Below are 17,488 nucleotides of genomic sequence, written 5' to 3'. Positions count from 1 at the left end.
TTTTCCCCTTCAAAGTGATGTTACCATTTTTTCTTCTTCTAATTTACTAAATTTTGGGGGGAATGTCAATTTCTAAGATGTGAGATTATAAAATAAAGAATGTTTAGATGCAACTTGCAAGGCCTCAGAAGTGCCATTTCCGGCAATCTGAGAGGCATCTTTTGCCAAAAAAATTCTTGTACGCTACGCGCCAACCGATGGTGGCGCTCCGCTTAGATAGTGTCAAGGGAACTTTCGGGCACAAAAGTTTCTGACCCCCCCCCAAACTGAAATGGTCCCGTACGCCTATGATCATACTTCCCTCTACTCGTGCAATTTTGACCAGTCTGTTAGGGGTTCAAGGAGGTTTTTCTATATTGGTTGTCCATAGATGAAAATTTTTGCAACAATATGGGTATGTTTTGAAGTGAGTTTAATCACGAGAAATGTGAATTTTGAAATTCTGAACAAAAATTGGGCTTATAACCTGAGGCTGTCGGGTATTGTGGGCCGCGACGTAGAATCACCTACAAAAAGCAATGATCCACAGGAGACGCGATGAGGTCGAACATGATGTGTGACTGGTGAAAATCTTCAAAAAGGTTATGGATGGGAAAAAAAAACTATTGGGAAATACTTGGTTCTCAGGCAAAAGTGTACATCTGGATGCTCATTTTCAAGCCCGAGAAGTGTCATTTCCGGTGATCTGAGGGGGTATCAAAACCAGAAATTTTCTTGTACGCTGCACGCCAACCGATGGTGGCGCTCCGCTTAGATAGTAATTCGCGCCCCCCGGGTTAGAAAATCCTGGATACGCGCCTGCATAAAATATACTATATGCAGTATTAGTGTCATTTTCTCTCAGGATATTGTCCCATAATTTGTCCTGGATCTCTGCGATAAAGCGTCTAATATTGTTGGTGCTATAATTGCGAACATTCACAAAGTGGTTCTGTTTATATCTCCTGGTTGGTACTTTGAGAAAGATCGGTAGGTGATCGCTAAGATCAGTAATAAATATGCCTGAATAGATGTTGAAGTTAACGTTGGTAATAATATTATCAATCAAAGTTGATGAAGTACTGCTAATACGAGTGGGTTTAGAGATTGTTGGAATGAACCCGTTGGAATAAAGGATGTTTAAAAATCGGCGGGACTTGGGTTTATCCAATAGATTAATGTTATAATCTCCCATTACATACGATTTACACTGTTGTTCCGATATAGTGCTAAGAATATTTTGAAGATAAAAATCAAACATTTCATGAGAACCACTTGGTGGTCTATATATAATACCTACAGTATACACTTTTCGTTCATGTGGGGTAATATGACGTCAGCAAATAAAGATTCAATAGATTCATTAAAAATAGAAAGATCGGGTCTATTTTTAAAGTTAAGATCGTTATTAATAAATAGGCACACGCCGCCACCCCTTTGGTTTTCACGATGTTTTTCAATGAGAGTGTAATTATCTATGGATATCAGGGGTGAAATAATATTGGTAAACCTTGTTTCCGTAAAACCGATTATTGAAAATTTTTCTTTTAATAAAGAAATAAAAGTATTGATTTCGTCGAAATTTTGGTTTAAACTTCGGCTATTATGGTGAAAAATTGAAAAACTGGAGTGAGATTCTACATCATTAAAAGAGTTAATGTTATAATACCTGCAGGTGATATTGTCTGCAGGATTAATGTCATCAGTCGCTGATAGCGTCGCCATCAGTAATAAATATATTGTCAATACAATCATTATTGCGGCTCAGTGATTCTAGGGTTGGAATTCCTCGCTTTGCTGAGATTTGGATGAAATTAAGATGACAAGGAAGAAACATAACATATGTAAAGACATTCTAGTCATTCATGCTCTTCAACATGCAAGCCACAAAAAAAAAACCAAAATCAAGATTGATAACGGGTCAAAAAAGATGTTCTCCTGATGCTTTTTGGAACATTTCCCGAGATAGAATAACAATCGGGCGGATGGATATCGACTCTAATAGGAGTATGCCACCCTAAATCAAAAAACTTTTTTGAAATCTGCAGACGACACTGCCATACAATTTTACAAAAACATATTTTGTATGAAACGTGCGTAGGCTAACAGTGGTTTTGTATTGTTTTAAAGAAAACATCTTGCCTTGCTGTGCGGCCTGATGTAGCCACCGAAATGGAGATGGAGTTCATTTCTACAAAGACGAAAGATTTGGGAGACAAAATTTCAACTGCATGACGGTCTAGAGGCCTACCAAGCTGTTTGAGGTGGGGATAGGCATAGGGCCATAGGCACTACTACTAATCGGTACTAGGCTAGGCTTCAACAACTAGTATTACGACAGTAAGAGTAGATCGGCATGTTTTGGTCATAAAGTCCAGGATTTCCAGTTAAGTTCCATTTTAGGCTTGTCTTACTACTTATTTGAGATCAAAGCAAACAAGCATAGACCTATATGGCTTCCTATGTCTAGGCCTACGACTGAGTTATACGACTGAGTTATAACAAGCCTAGCCTAGACCTAGGCTACAGTAGTTATACCAGTGCAACCAATGTAACCAAGATTCTAAAGTCTGACTGTAGCTGGGCTGAGTTAGGCCTAATGGACCTATATGCAGACAATTAGCTGTGTATCTCAATCATAGGAATTGAAGTTGAATATGGCCATAAGAAGTAGCCTACTACTAGTATAGTCAGTAGTGCAAAGTTCGGCATACTGTGAAGTTCGGACACCCTAAGAAATACACGATTTTACCATGACAACTTACAGGAAGAGCCAAAGTTCACCAAAAAGTACGAAGCTACAGTTATTTTCTCTCCAAAATGGCCCGTGTGCAAGAAAATACTTACATATTAGTCAATAAAATGACCGAGATATATGAAGTCTGTTATAATTACTGAAAAAGCAACTGCGCCACCAATTTTATCACCAGCGCCACACTGTGGGTTGCGTGTCCGAACTTCGCAATACTCTAGCAAAGAAATACCAGTTCCACAATCACGAAGAATCTTCTTGGAATACAACGTGAAAACAGTTTGCAGGAAAGAAAGTTTGGCCGTGTATCGTACTATAACACAATTCTCCCACCATATGAAGTTTATTTTCCGGTGATTTATACCAGAAGATTTAGTTTTGGGGTGTTTTAAGTCTTAAGTGTCCAAACTTCGAAGTCACCATGCTACTACTATGGGCATAGCAATACATATTACTAGGTCTAATGCTATGCATGAAGGCCAAGACTGTCTATAGATAAACAGTCCTTCTCAATTTCACTCGAGCATTAAGAATTTGTAACTTGATAAACTACCCCAAATACTGCCACAAGGATTCATCCTTGAGCGCACCTAATTAATTCACCAGTCAACATGTATGATTGTAAACATAAGTGCTCTAAATCTAATGGCCAGCACTACTTTCCTGTGCTTGAAGACATGTTTGGCTTGACCACTGAAATAATACTCTGTGTGTTTAATCATGAATTTGTGCAGAGGAGCATTAAGTATGCCTAGCATTACCAAATGGGGTAGATATTCAATATCCCCTTTTTTGGCCAACAACAGGTCGAGTCAGTTGGTATTGCAATATAAGTATATGGAAGATGGTAATGGCTTAGCCTAAGATACTCCTAGGGTAAGCACCTAGCATGCTATGCAACAACGCTTTGATTGAAGATTTGTTAACAGACTTATCAGCCATAAGGCTAGTTATAAATTAGCTAGGCCTTACACAGTTACAGTTTCAGCCAAAAACTCCATTAGGCCTATACAATTTGGCCTACTGCCACTGGCTGAAGTTTAAAACGATAGGGTTAAGACTTAGACTAGACTCAGTACATCAGCAAAAATCGTTTAAGTCGAAGACTACTGTATATTGCTAGGGTTTTGCAGGCCTGCCAACTCTTGCGGTTTACTGTACAACTCTCACTGCAAGTCTTCAAAATTTTACGAAAGTTTGTTTATATACCTTTGAGTTTGACATCAGCGTCCTCGAAATTGGGTCTGTTCACGTTTCACGGTTGCCAAAGGTAGCAAATTTTCAAATTACAGTACAGAACTTCTATTCTAAATGAAAAAAATATAATTAATATCTGCAATTCATGAATTAGAATTGACCAGACCTTAAAACTATTCTGGAAATTATATTTAAGATGGTAGAAAAGTGTGACAATCTATAAATTTTCTAAAAGTTGTTCTTTTCTTAATGGTGGTGCCACTCCACCATTAATCAAACATATGTTGTTCATTTAAAGGCAATAATAATGAGTAGACAAGCATGTTATTAATTCATAACCTTACTAAAAAAGATATATAAACTCTTAATAGGTTCCAAGTTCGAAACAAAGAAAAGTGATCAACAAGACATAAATTTATTAAACACAGGCCATGCTTGTTATTATACTAAGCAATACATTTCAATGTGTAACGCGCAGGCACACAAAATTCTTAGTAGTTGCATATTTGCACGCACTGTTCTGGCATTTGGTTAAGTATTAGGAGTTGAGACAGTTAACTTACTTAGCCCGATCTGATATTACAAGATGACTTCTCCTGAGCTGGATACCGATGAAGAGTACAGTATCATTGGAAAATATCGTTCGTCAGGACTGTGCCCTGAAAATTCAACATTAAATCTAAAAAGATCGATACGGAAAAGATCAAAGAGTTTAGACTAACAGGAGCAATAAACAGCCACCGAGCTTTGTGCTGAAAAGTGTGACCAGTAATACTTTTAAATCAAGAAAAGCCAAAATCATGCAATTTAAATCATTGAAATTAAAAAAGGTTCACTGGCCAGTATCAAAAGTATTTGCAAACTTTGATACAGCATTCTGTTCTGTACAAGAATTGTCGATTGTACGCACCTTATTAGCAGTGTAAAAATACCTGCTTTTAGCACATTCAGTCATCGAGTAATCTTTTGTTAACTTTCAATAAGTATATATCAGCATGATTGGAAATCCTTAATAGCAGTATATTGTCTACAAAACTCAGACATAAATCACTTGAACATCAGTTGGTATGATTGTGTATGGTTCTGAATGTTACTTTCCTTTTTTTTTTTAGGTGGGTGTGGATATGATTGGACCCCTTGCAGAGACCATCAATAAGTACATCATAACCCTATGTGACTATTTTTCAAAATGGCCAGAACCTGTTGCTGTAAGAGACAAAACAGCATAAACCGTTGCAAACTTACTGTTTGAAACCATGGCCAGACCTATTTGTTTTTACTTTATATAACATATTTTTGAAGTTAGTTATGCAGACCTGCATTTGTTCTCAGTTTTACCTGTGACCCAGAAAGCGGCCAAATGGTTACAGGAATTTCTTGAAGTTGTTTTATAAGTTAATGTTAATAAAATGTTAGTGGGATAACCATCAGTGCATCCAAGACCAGGTGTTATGTCAGTGCTTAACTTACTTGTTTTGAAAGAAGTGCTAAAAGAATCTCCTGATTAAACCACACGGCCACTCTGAAGATGCCAATAGTTTACTGCATTACTCATAACCAGTTCTTTAACAACTTGTTTAATTTTTCATTTATTTAGATTTGGGTGCATGAAAATTGTCATCTCAGACCAGAGAGGAGAATTTGTTAATGCTCTGAACAAGTCCCTGTTTGACATGACAGGGGTGGGCCACAGAGTATCCTTCAGCTACCACCCACAGACCAATGGGCTAGATGAAAGATTCAACCAAACTCTGCAAAATGCAAATGTCACTCATCAAAGTTGTCAATCAAAACCAAGATGACTGGGATGAAACACTGTCTTCCATTCTCATGGGGTACCGTACAGCAAAACATGGTTCTACAGGTCTTTCTCCTTTCGTTGTGATGTTTTGAAGGTTTGTAATAATTCAAACCTACCATTGCTGAATAGAGGTTTACATTTGTAAAGGTCATATACGGAGAAAAGCAATCAGGGACAAGAGAGTTTGGAAAAATCCTGCATAGCTACACTGATCCTCTATAGGATAAAATCTCATTTGACACATCCCAGGTCCTGGGAAAAACTGCTAAATAGAGGACCACCAATAACCCTATTTAAGTTACAAAACCTAAGTAAGTACAGCAAGTACAAAAGATGAACATTCATTAAACTAAAAAGGCATGCCAATTAATTTAGATACATGCAATTAATGCCACTGATATTGGTTTTGTTTTTCAGTTATATATCATATTTTGGGCTGGTATGCAATTTGGACCTATAACAGCACAGAATATACTTTTGTTTTATATTTCTGCTGGTTTGAGTATGTGATGTGACTCAGATTTATGGTTCCAGGGTCTTAATAGTGAAAATAAAATATATAAAAATTTATTTATTCTTCAGTCAACAAAGTGTTGTGAATAATTGATTGTTAATTATCTTCATATATCCAGAGAGCCATTGTTACCAGTTGACATTGAAGACTCCATTGTCCAACCAGAATCTCCTGCTGCAGCGATGCACAGCGGGAGAGGGTTTTTCAACTCATGTCACAGTCGCAGGACATAATCAAAGGTTTTGTAAAAGAAAATATTGGCAAAGCCCAAGAACGGCAAAAAAAAAAGAATTTTGATTAAAGGCAGCAATCAAAACAGGTAATTACATAATGCTATGTTGTGCATTGAAAACTGCACTGTAGTTAAATGAATGGCAACATATACATTGTATTATGATGTTTACGTATATATGCTGGATTTTGTTTTATTCAGAGCTTCAAAGTTGGTTCTATAAGTGTTCTCGTCCGGAATGCTAGAAAGGATGCCCGAAGAGGAGGGAAGCTCGAAAACTCTTGGCTTGGGCCGTATGGAGTCAAGGCTGTGAATGAGAAAGGGCTGTACACACCTTCCTTTGAAGAAGAAATTCGATCCATTTTACTTAAAGAATTTCACACAAGTAAGATTCCTTTACAGTCTTTTTATTTGGGAGGGGGGGAGGTCGGCAGAGGGGGTTGATTGGCATGATTCTTCCATAATTTTCTTAACAATAATCAGTAACTTGATGAGTTCTGTGCTGGCTTATGTGAGGGTAAGGGCTGTAGCTGTCTTCACACAATAAATCAATTTTGACTCAATGGCTTTAAAAAATGAAACATAATTGCCAACAATAAAAGAGAGAAGAATAAGTTAATTAGAAAACTCCAGTTTCCAGACAAATGTTTTCAAATATTTGATTTTATTTGCTTAGTTTCGAGAGGAGAATTTTATGTGATGTCAGTTTGAAACTCAGCAATTAAATGTTCAACTTCTAATTAGCTTCTTGCCAGATCAGCTTGGTAAAACCACATATAGTAACTATTTTCTTTGGTGTAGATATCATGCATGGTAATGAGTGGGTGGGGTTAACATGAAACTAGTATCAACATGTTGCTTGACCATTACAACATTTTTAATCTCTGGTTTATTCTGCTGATTGAATGTTTGTAACGGGCGGGACCAAAATAGATTTTAGCTGACGTTCTCTTGTTAGCTCCAATCTGAAGAATGGTAGGTTGCTTTGAGGTGATCCTTGCAGCAATGATGAGCTAAGGAGGGTCGTTATTGCTTTTGGTGCAGATATTGTGCAACAAAATGAGTGGGCAGGGCTTAACATTAATAACTGTTAGCTCCAATCTGAAGAATGGTAGGTTGGTTTGAGGTGATCCTTGCAGCAATGACGAGCTAAGGAGGGTCGTTATTGCTTTTGGTGCAGATATCGTGCAACGAAATGAGTGGGCAGGGCTCAACATTAAAACCTGATCTGCAATTGCTCACCAACCATATGAGGTATGACTAAATTTTATTGTGCTGAGCAGGTTGGGTTACACAATGCAATGTTTTCAGTGCTATTATTTTGCTGCATATTGATGAGATGTGTGACAAAATAAGGTTCAGCTGAAATTTCCTTATAAACACAGAATCCGAAGAATTTTATTCCATTTGAGTTGATACTTAACATAATGATACCTCATAGCCTGCAGGAATGGTCCGTCTCGTTTTCTTGGCAGATATTTTCCACTTTCGCCCATGTTTGTTGCATCTCAATCATCATTTCCAGCTTTTTCTAATATTTGTAGAGCCTTAATTACTATTAAGTGTGTGCAAACCCCCTTCCCTCCCCCCAAACGCAAACAAACACATACACAAATTACTCATGTTACATCATGGAAACCATAATGCTTTTTACCTTGGTTGATTTTTCATATTGAACAAACTAAATATTAAGAAAATGTCCCTTAACATATTACTTAATTCAAAAGGGAATTGCGATATAGCATCATTACGGTAATGTTGCTTTACCATTCCAATGTTGTTGTTATAGGAGAAATGATATACTGCTTAAATCTTCATGGTGGTGGCAGCAACCCAATGAGATTCCTGGCTTGCAGCCGACAATATCAGGAACTTGGCCAAAGTTGGTTGAGTTGATAATCTAACACACTGTCTAGACTGAGTTTGCAGCAAGAACAGCCATCAAATCACCATTTCCCCAAAGAGTGGTGTAGCTGGGAACCACATTGCACTTTGCATGTGTGGTTGGAGTATTAATTTTAAACAGGTTGTAAAACACTGCATGAAGTCACATTTATTCTTTCATCAACATTGATTCTATCATCACAGAAATCCTCATAGAGGCATAAATTTCCAGAATAGGGACTGATATTGACCGACTTAAATTTCATCTGATCTTGAATTTGGTATGACCTCTATGTATTAACATATTCCTTAATTAACAAAGAAAAAAATACAAATTTGTATTCAATATCCCATAAATGTCTTGGAGCGTTTAAATTTTTTGTTGCAAGAAAGAATTTTTTAACAAAAGGAATCGATATACATATGAACATATCCACAGTGTACTAACACAAATAATTGCTGACCTGTGCTGTGATTGGTTGTTGAATATAGCTGTTGCATGTAATCCATAAACTTAATTATTCTATATTTCAGGAACTTGCAGCCAGTATCATCAGTACAGACACACCAGATGAGGTTAGCAGCCCAAGTTTGAATATGATTCAAATATCCAATAGAAGAAATTTGAATTAAAGGTAGTCTGTATAGGCAACAAATTATAGCATACTTTTCTGAAGATTTTCAAAAATTACATTCCTTGAGATTCTTATTTCCAGATTGGTCTCAGACATTCTAAATGAACACACAAGATGACTGAATGTCTCAGTGAGGTAAATTTCCTCCAGGGTGGTAATGACAACAGTTTAAAATGTTGACCAAATGTGACCGTATTGATGCTTTTGGCATATTTGGGGCCAAACAAACCTCTGCCCCCCTGCACAATTTCCCACCCCAACCTATGTTCTATATTTCTCTTTGACAATATATGTTACCTTCTTACAGGGAGAAACATGATCAAGGTCAATACAGCCCCACAGTTATTGCATATATATCCAACTCTTGCAAAGAATACTGGTTTTTCTATTTCAAATTGAGTTTTCCGTTTCATTATTTTATGGATATACAGTAGATCCATGTTATTGTGAATTTCTTGATCGTGGAAAATCACTGGCCATGCCTTTATTTCAGGAACAAAGCAATCCTGTTACTGTAAAGGTAAGTAACCTAAGACAACCCATGCAGCTTTAGAAATAAATTCATTAAGGCAGGGATTGCAAGCTACGGAGGTGCAAGACTTCATGTGACTTGATCCTCCCCACCTGGAAATGTTGAAAAATGGAAGACTTTTACTGTTCCAGGACCATATCCTTGACAAACTCCTATGCCTGGAGAAAGGAAAATCCCAACCTATATGGGCACAATTGCAAGGGGCATTTTGTGATGTTCCAACCCCATCCCAAGGATTGGCACTTATTGCAGAATATCATAATTTTCACTTCAACAATGAAGGTTTTAAGTTTTATTATCCCCCAAATATACTAGATTTCCAACATGGGCACTCTCTTTGTCAAGTTGATGATACCTCTACTCCTTTCTCCCAGTAGCATATTCCAACAAATGGTTATTAAGATATGATGTGTTTATCATTTTACTTGATGAGAGTAACTTTTCAGCTACAGAAGCTAGTAACAGACTTCCAAGAAAGTGCTTTGAAACATCAAGCTATCATAAAAAAATAGATACAAATGAAGGCTGCAACCCTAAACTTTTCCACTTATATTGATGAGCCACCCATGTCAGATGTAGATTTCCTACAAATCTAAATTTTCCTTCTTTTATAGCTTCTTTGCAGCATCATTCAACACTATGATGGACATAGCTCTGAATTAATGGAAGTAATCAAAGCTCTCTTCCACGCAATTTCAACCTGAACTTCATGGCCCTCCTGTCTCGCAAGGTTGAAACAGATTCTTCCAGAGTTTGATTCAACTGCACAGGAGGATGCATTAGAATTCCTTGGTGCAGTTTACACATCATCATGCACTTCCTGTAACCAAAGCCAGTGCAAACTTTTAGGTGAGTAAGAGATATAGATCGTTCTGTGAAAAGCATCAAAGCAACCCCCCAAAAAATAAGTGAACTTTTCAATGTATGATTTAAATTTATGCCATGTTGGCCCAAATATTCAAATTTGGTCACCTTTGGTCAAAATTCTATAAACTGTTTTTATTACAACTTTTGAGGAAATTTACCTCACAGGGACATTCAGTCATCTTGTGTGTTCATTAAGAATGTCTGAGAACAATTTGGACTAAGGGCCTACAATAACTTGTTAAAAACTTCTAGCAATTATAGCATCCTATAATTTGGGGCATATACAGACTACCTTTAACATTGAAACTGATTGGGAATTTGCTTAGGTTTGCAGGGAATTAGTCATTTTTAAAAGAGGTATCATGGCACCAGTTAGATCTGACTGATAAACTTGCATCAATACAATGAGGATGCACATTTTGTAAGGCTGGGTTTAGATGATAGTCTGTATCTGATTTATAAGTTTGTTGCTCTTAATAGTAATTCTGATAATTTTAAGTAAAAGCTGAATGAAAGTTTTCATTTATACCTGATAATCCAGAGGGTAAAGGAACAAATGGAAATTGCAATAGAAATGCAACATTGTTGTAATGTGTAACTTATTTTTTCCTTTCCAGGTATTTCTTCAATACATACAACAAATGAGATGAAGTGGACTTCCTGCAATGAGACTTGGCACTGTCGGGCAAACTCATATCCAGTAATTCCAATATATCCTAGTAACAAGGGCTATATGTCATGCTTGAATATGCAGGGGCACCTTCACGAGGTGTGTCTAGATTGCAAAGATCTTGAAGGCTTTTGTGAGTCCTGGTGAGTTCCTGCAAACTCCCTGTTTTTGTCATATTGTTTTCATTCCATGCTGTTTTGTGTTATGTAAAATTGTTTCAATATGTAACACAATGCATTTTTGTGAAGTAGCAGTATGTGTGTTTATGAGTGTAATGCTAAGAGCCTGTCATTACGATAACTCAATACACTGACAAATGAACAGTAGTCAAATTCTGAAACTATTAGTGATGTAAGTTAATGGCCAGAATTCATACGTTGGAAATTTTAAGGTTTAGAATCCAGCTTGAGTTGAAATGATCCCATTGAGCAGTTCTAAATACCGTATACCTGTACAGGCATCTTTTCATATTGACTGTAGATCTCTGGTGTTGTCTTTCACAATTTATTAATTTATTAAGTGTTGTGGAAAGAGTTAATTTCACATAGGGTGACATGTATATGCGAAATTAATTAACTAGTTAATTGTATTTAATCGTCCAGTGTGACGAAATTACGATAAATCACCATTGTCGCCCTAAGTGGTGAGTTTATGCTATGTCGTCCTAAGTGTTGTGAAAAGAGTTAAATTTACCTAGAGCAAAGATGTCGCCTTAGGAACTTTATGTGCAATTCACTATCTTTTAATTAAATACTTTGGTATTTGTATTAGGCAGAGGGATTATTATAAATAGCACACCATCAGTCCGGTTCTCCTTCAATACTTCTCTCCAGAAAGGACACAATTTTCTGGCCAATGGTTCAAGAATGGGATTGAAGTATACCGTTTGTATTAGAAACCATTACTTCATCTAGCCAAGGATGTGAAGAATTATTAGTCTCCAGTAGTTCTTGATTCAGTGGTTCATATTCAATTCATGTTGAGTTTTCAGGAACTATTACCAGTTATGCAACGAGTCAGGGCTAGAGTCACTAAATTTCAGAGAAATAAAGTAACTCAAACACAAGTTCATGGACAGTCTTCCCATAGATCTAGATTATGCAGTGACCAAGACCAAGATTCAACTCAAACGTAGGTTTCATAAAAGTGATATCTTTATTAAGTATCTTGATAGTCACTGACTTTTTCATGTTTGCTGAGAGTGGTTGTACCAGATGTCATTGTCTTAAACTCCACAAGTCACAAAGTAGCATTAATATTCGGCATACATTTTTTTCTAATAGGGTCGTGAATGAGTGGAATGGTTTGCCTGAGAAAATTGTACTTGCAAGTACTGTAGTGTGAATGGGTTTAAGAATGCTTTGGACAAGCACTTTAAGCATTGTAATCGGGTCTGATCGTTTGTGTCGTCAGTTTTCTTCCATCTCCTATAGGGTCTTTGATGGGGACTTGAGTGTCCCTCCTGATCCTTTTTCTTTACTACACTAATCTAAACTAATAAGGTCAAGCATAAAGTATGTGTGCTGTAGGCCTACGCAATTGCAGAAGCCAACCTTCTTAACCTTTTTGAACTAGCACTTTTAAGGTTAACTTAACCTTTTAGAAGGTAAGCTTAACTTTTTCTTTGCAAATGTAACACGAACACGATTGAGCAAGAGTCGTGCCAGCAATGCCACTGCATGAGGGAAATTCACAGTGACAGAGTAAATAATTGCTTTCCCACCCACGGATGAACACATGTTAGGTATATTACTATCACTAATCTGGGGAAATTGCATTTAAAATATAAATATGTTTATCAGCTGGTCAACAGTTATTTAAGGTATCATTTTATTGTTTTCATTTACTCCATTAGTGGTCTTCCCTTTTCCAACAGCTTTACTCGAAAGACTTGCTCAGCCGCATTACACAAACACTACGAACAGAATACTGCAGATAGCTGATCGTTAACTATGTTAGGAATCCACATGCAGTTCTGGTTATAAAAATAGTAAGAGACAAGATCTATATTTCAATCTATGTTTATGGTTAACTACGATTAAGAATAATGAATTGTAATTTTAATAAATGAGCCCTTCAGTACTGATAACCAGGATTTTAGTTATCTATTTTTTCTTTCTTTACAGTACAGAAATGCAGGGTTGCACTACACCATTTCCCACAGAGGAAGTATGGCAGAAAACAGGTGGAATTTTACATATAAATGCCAAAAATGTGCTGGACAGAAAGGTTCAATAAACTTTTGGAACATTGACACCTCATTCACTTACATGAGGAAACCTTTTCTCATAGATGTTGAATAAACAGTTGTAAGAAGATTAACATGTAGAATTGGTTCTGAAACTAAATCAGTATTTATGAACTCCTCATATCTATGATCTCACCATAAAAGAACAGAAGCAAGTTGTTGAGTTTGAAGAGTTAGCAACTTAAAATTAGGAAAAAGTTTCATATTCAAGAAGAAATCAAATTTCATTTTTATGATAAAGAATGGGATGATTGCATGGGTAGGTGTGAAAAACCTCTCAGCTACCTCAAAGGGGAAAAGTGAAAGTAATACCCATCACCTCAGAGCTTATACCATCATCACAGACTTAAAGTACACTCACTAAGTAGTACATGTAGCTTATTTGATAGGGAAGTTGTAGATCTGGTGAGTAGCCTACTTCTGTGCAGTGTAGCAGAGCAAAAGCAACAGAAGTTTAAAAGCATATATTACTACTCAATGTGGTGTAAGAATCAGCTGAACTGAGCCCCAAGCTGCATTCAGAATAAGCTTAGGCCTATATACATTTAGAAATATGTAACTGGGAAGCTCACACCTTTGCAATTTCAGACCAAGATTGGATGGCATGGGCTGATGACATAAATGAAAAGTTGGCAAAACATACATCAGCCCCAGCAAGTTACACAGAGGGATGCAGAATGTGGACAGGTGCCTACACCATCAGTAAGCCAGGGGCACCAGCATATGGCATTATTTTCACAATGCTAACCCTGGCAGCTACAGTAAGAGAAGAGGCAGCAGAGTCCACATTCTGACATACATGCTCTTCAAAGTATTGTGCAAAGTAAAGAAATCTTAAGGACCAAACCATTTGACATCTCCTACATATGCCACAACAGCCTACATGTGGAGAGAGGTGTCACATCTCTCAACAGTATCTTGCAGTGCAACACAGCAGAAAGCCTTGAAAGTTTGATGGCACTTGCCAAGTTTATGGTCATCAGCTTGATTGCCTACTTCCCTGACTGAGTGATACTGTTTTAACTCATAACAGTGAGTGTGGATAGACTCAGTTTACAAATTACTGGCATCACTGATAAATATTGTCATCTTCATCATCAGTGTAGTTTTTCATCCTAGAGTAACTGGTCATGAATCAGTTGATCTTTCTTATAGATACTGGACTGGTTTATGTTTTTAGTTCTACCATGTAGCTTGTACTTTCCCTCTCTGAGTTCTCTCTCTGTGCTCTCCTCCATCTGTATGCTCTGCCTCTCTTACGTAATCATCACATTGCTGTTTTCTTTGCATCTATTTCAGAGTCTGGATACATGGACTATTTGAGCTCACCTTTTATACTGCAGCTTCCATCTTCCTGGCTATGGACTCTTCAGGCACATTATATGTTATGTGTATGGAACTGTAGTCCCTGTACTGACCAATGCACGAAAGTGTGGTACTATGTTTTGGATTGGTCACAGTGAAAGCCTTATTGAAGACATCTGCTTTTGAGTGGAAGTCTCAAAATGAGTGGACCATAATCATTTGCTGCAGGTGGGTGTCTCAGATAGTTTGTTTAGCTTCCTGCTGTCAGTGTGGGATATTAGCAGAGAACCCTTTGCAGCATTTGGCATACATGGAAATGTGTACTTCCTGCTCCTCTTGCATACAAATGAATGCTTTTGGCAATATAAATGATTTCCACTGTAGTACTTTGCAAGGCATTCTAAACATGTTGATAAAGCGCTTTTGATATTTCAGATATAAGAAATTTATTGACCATAAAAATTGGCATTCAGTCCATCTCAGTAAAACAGACAATAAAACAATCATAAATACATCGAAAATACATAAAAATCTGATTCCTAAAACAAAAAATTAAGACTACTATGTCCATGTTCTGACACATATATTTGGCCTATTTCCTACATAATTCATTGGCAAGATTGAGAATAGCCCTTTGCAAGAAAGAACGCCTGTATCTCTCGGTTCGGCATTTCATGACAATTAGTCTGCCTGTTTGATTGCTGTAATCTACCCGATGCCCCAGAGGATGTTGGGATGACATGATTGACGTCATATTACTCTGTGATACTCTGACAAGCAACTCATCTACTGAACTGAGGTCATGTGACCGACAAACTTTCCTTGCTTTAGAAACTAGTCTACTTAACTTGGTCATGTCTCTAGCAGTAGTATTTTCACCCCACGCGGCTAAACAGAATGTAATGGTGGTCTTGATTGCTGATTTTAATATAGAACAGAGAAATAAGAGTTGGTCTAGTCCGAATAAATTAAGCTTCTGTAATAGGAACATATGCTGATTAGTTTTTGCTAGAATACGTTTTACATGTTCATCCCACTCAAATTTATCAGTGATGGTTTCTCCCAGGTATTTATAAGATTGTCAAGCACTTCTTAGTCACAGTTTTTGCAGGAACATATCAGAGGAGAATACTGCTTTAATATAGTCAGTGCTCTGCGGAGTGACTTGAGTAGGTGAACTTAATCTAACAGGTTAAGTTCACTTTCAGAATGAGTAGTTACAGCCATTGTACTACTGAACCTTTTACATGCCTTGCCATCAGTATCAGTTGTGAGACACTTGACCATTAGTGGATTCTTACCTGTAAGTAATTTGGATTCACAAATCTTTCCACCATTTTGTTCATCTCCGAAATAGGGCATCTTTGCTGAACAGCCCTCATTGCCTGGACTTTAATTGTACCTTGTGATCCCTTCTTCTTTTCATTTCACCCATTAAGCACAACTTGTTACTGTGATGGTAACCAATAACAAATGTATCCATGGTGACATTCGCAACTACAGGTATTACATCTCTGCATTGGCTTGCAGGAGCAAATGGAGTCTTACTTCTTGCATTATACTTAGAGGGTTGTGATATTGATGATCATATTCTGCCTGAATTGGAAAGTCTTTGGAGAGGCCATGCAGTTGCAGTGTCTTCTTAATTAGAACCCTCTTTTGTGCCATATTATTTTTGATTAATTTCTTTCATTACATGTAGGTACAAACTGGTTGTAGTGTACTGACCACAGGACTGGGAAGAGACATGCTGTTGAGCAATCTACGAGCTGCACTTGAACTGCCCACTACTCAGAGGCAGCGGGGGCTACCCGTTCCTGGGAAAGGCATCCATACCTGGCGCTCATCCTGTAGTAAGTAATGTTTATATGTACATGCTATTGTGTCTGGGCTGGGTAAAATATAATTCCTTATCCTAGGTTGCCAGGGTCAGCTCTGTGCATCGTTGTCTTTGTAGAGAGTTTCAGAGTATGTTTGGTAGACCAAACCAACTGTGAATAGGAAATAACGGCTTTCAAACAGCATGTGTGTGCATTTGATCAGATGTGTGTGTGTGCGTGAAGCTATGGGGTTGGAATGGGATTTATTGTGATTGGTGATTACCCAGTATGTGAACATAGAGCATTCGATATTATTTATAATTCCTTTTGAAACAGGATTACTGGAGCATGAAGTTGATGGACAAATTTAGAAATGAGAGGAACACATGCAAGCAGTAAAGAGGAGAAGAAACAGTTAAGTGACACCTGTTCCACTGAAAAATAACCAAGTAGATGACCCAGCTAGCAAACAAAGGCATAAAATGTAAGTACAGGTATAACGTTTGAGAATGAAGCTCATCTTGAGGAAATATACATCATTAAATAATTAACATACTAGACTAAAATTGCATTATGCAGTCCTATTCACAAATTCTATTTGATTTGTTTATCTCGTGAATATATTCAATGTGATAGGAAGTCCTCTAAAAAACCTTCAGATGGCTTAACAAAGTAGAGGACTCCCTGTAAAGAAAAGGAAAAAGAAAACAAAATATATAAGAAAAAAATGAACATGTTCAATTAATAAGATGCAATAATTCTTTGAATAAAGTTTCTTCTGAATGATTTTGCAGAAGGTTTATTTGTAATATTGTCTGATATAGAATTCCATGTTTTGATTGTACGTGCCCTTAGTGATAACATCCCCATTGTAGAATTATACCTGTTATAATGTGCATTGCCTGAAGATCTGGTATTGTAATGATGAATATCACTGTTACATATTAAGTAGTCATTAAAAGCATTTGGTAACAGTCCATTCCATGCCTTATAAGCAAATGTAGCAAGGTTAACCCTAATAATGTCATCAGCTTTTAACAACTTAGAACGCT

The 17,488-nt window shown here is 37.1% G+C and overlaps 1 protein-coding gene and 1 long non-coding RNA gene across 36 annotated transcripts in view; both read left to right on the top strand.

The window, feature by feature from the left end:
- The first annotated feature begins 1,304 nt into the window (after positions 1 to 1,304).
- On the top strand, positions 1,305 to 6,809 carry LOC139976471 (uncharacterized). 3 transcript variants are annotated; one of them, XR_011796182.1, is made up of 5 exons: positions 1,310 to 2,243; positions 5,041 to 5,136; positions 5,526 to 5,823; positions 6,362 to 6,562; positions 6,677 to 6,809. It is a non-coding gene; the product is annotated as an uncharacterized lncRNA (long non-coding RNA). The 3 variants fall into 3 exon arrangements; XR_011796180.1 differs by having other exon boundaries at positions 1,305 to 2,243; positions 5,041 to 5,823; XR_011796181.1 differs by lacking the exon at positions 5,041 to 5,136 and having other exon boundaries at positions 1,313 to 2,243.
- Positions 6,804 to 17,488, top strand: part of LOC139976467 (gamma-adducin-like) — a 50,809-nt gene continuing 40,124 nt past the window's right edge. For 12 of the 33 annotated variants that reach the window (XR_011796151.1, XR_011796159.1, XR_011796170.1 and 9 more), the window contains exons 1-10: positions 6,804 to 6,860; positions 8,894 to 8,994; positions 9,488 to 9,514; positions 10,141 to 10,379; positions 11,011 to 11,206; positions 12,940 to 13,053; positions 13,190 to 13,372; positions 14,611 to 14,844; positions 16,319 to 16,469; positions 16,773 to 16,920. Coding sequence is in view for 3 of the 33 variants with exons in the window: in XM_071985231.1 (XP_071841332.1) it covers positions 12,134 to 12,194; positions 13,190 to 13,248; positions 16,319 to 16,469; positions 16,773 to 16,807 (306 nt within the window). In the remaining 30 variants the exon portion in view is untranslated. Of the gene's footprint in view, positions 6,861 to 8,893; positions 8,995 to 9,487; positions 9,515 to 10,140; positions 10,380 to 11,010; positions 11,207 to 12,054; positions 12,195 to 12,939; positions 13,054 to 13,189; positions 13,373 to 14,610; positions 14,845 to 16,318; positions 16,470 to 16,772; positions 16,921 to 17,488 lie in introns of all 33 variants that reach the window. The other 21 variants (XM_071985231.1, XM_071985230.1, XM_071985229.1 and 18 more) reach the window with 19 other exon arrangements.

Source organism: Apostichopus japonicus, chromosome 11 (genome assembly GCF_037975245.1).
Source record: "Apostichopus japonicus isolate 1M-3 chromosome 11, ASM3797524v1, whole genome shotgun sequence".
NCBI classification, from domain to species: Eukaryota; Metazoa; Echinodermata; class Holothuroidea; order Aspidochirotida; family Stichopodidae; genus Apostichopus; species Apostichopus japonicus.
The sequence above is the reverse complement of the archived record's forward strand: the minus strand, read 5'-3'. Positions and strand labels throughout refer to the sequence as shown.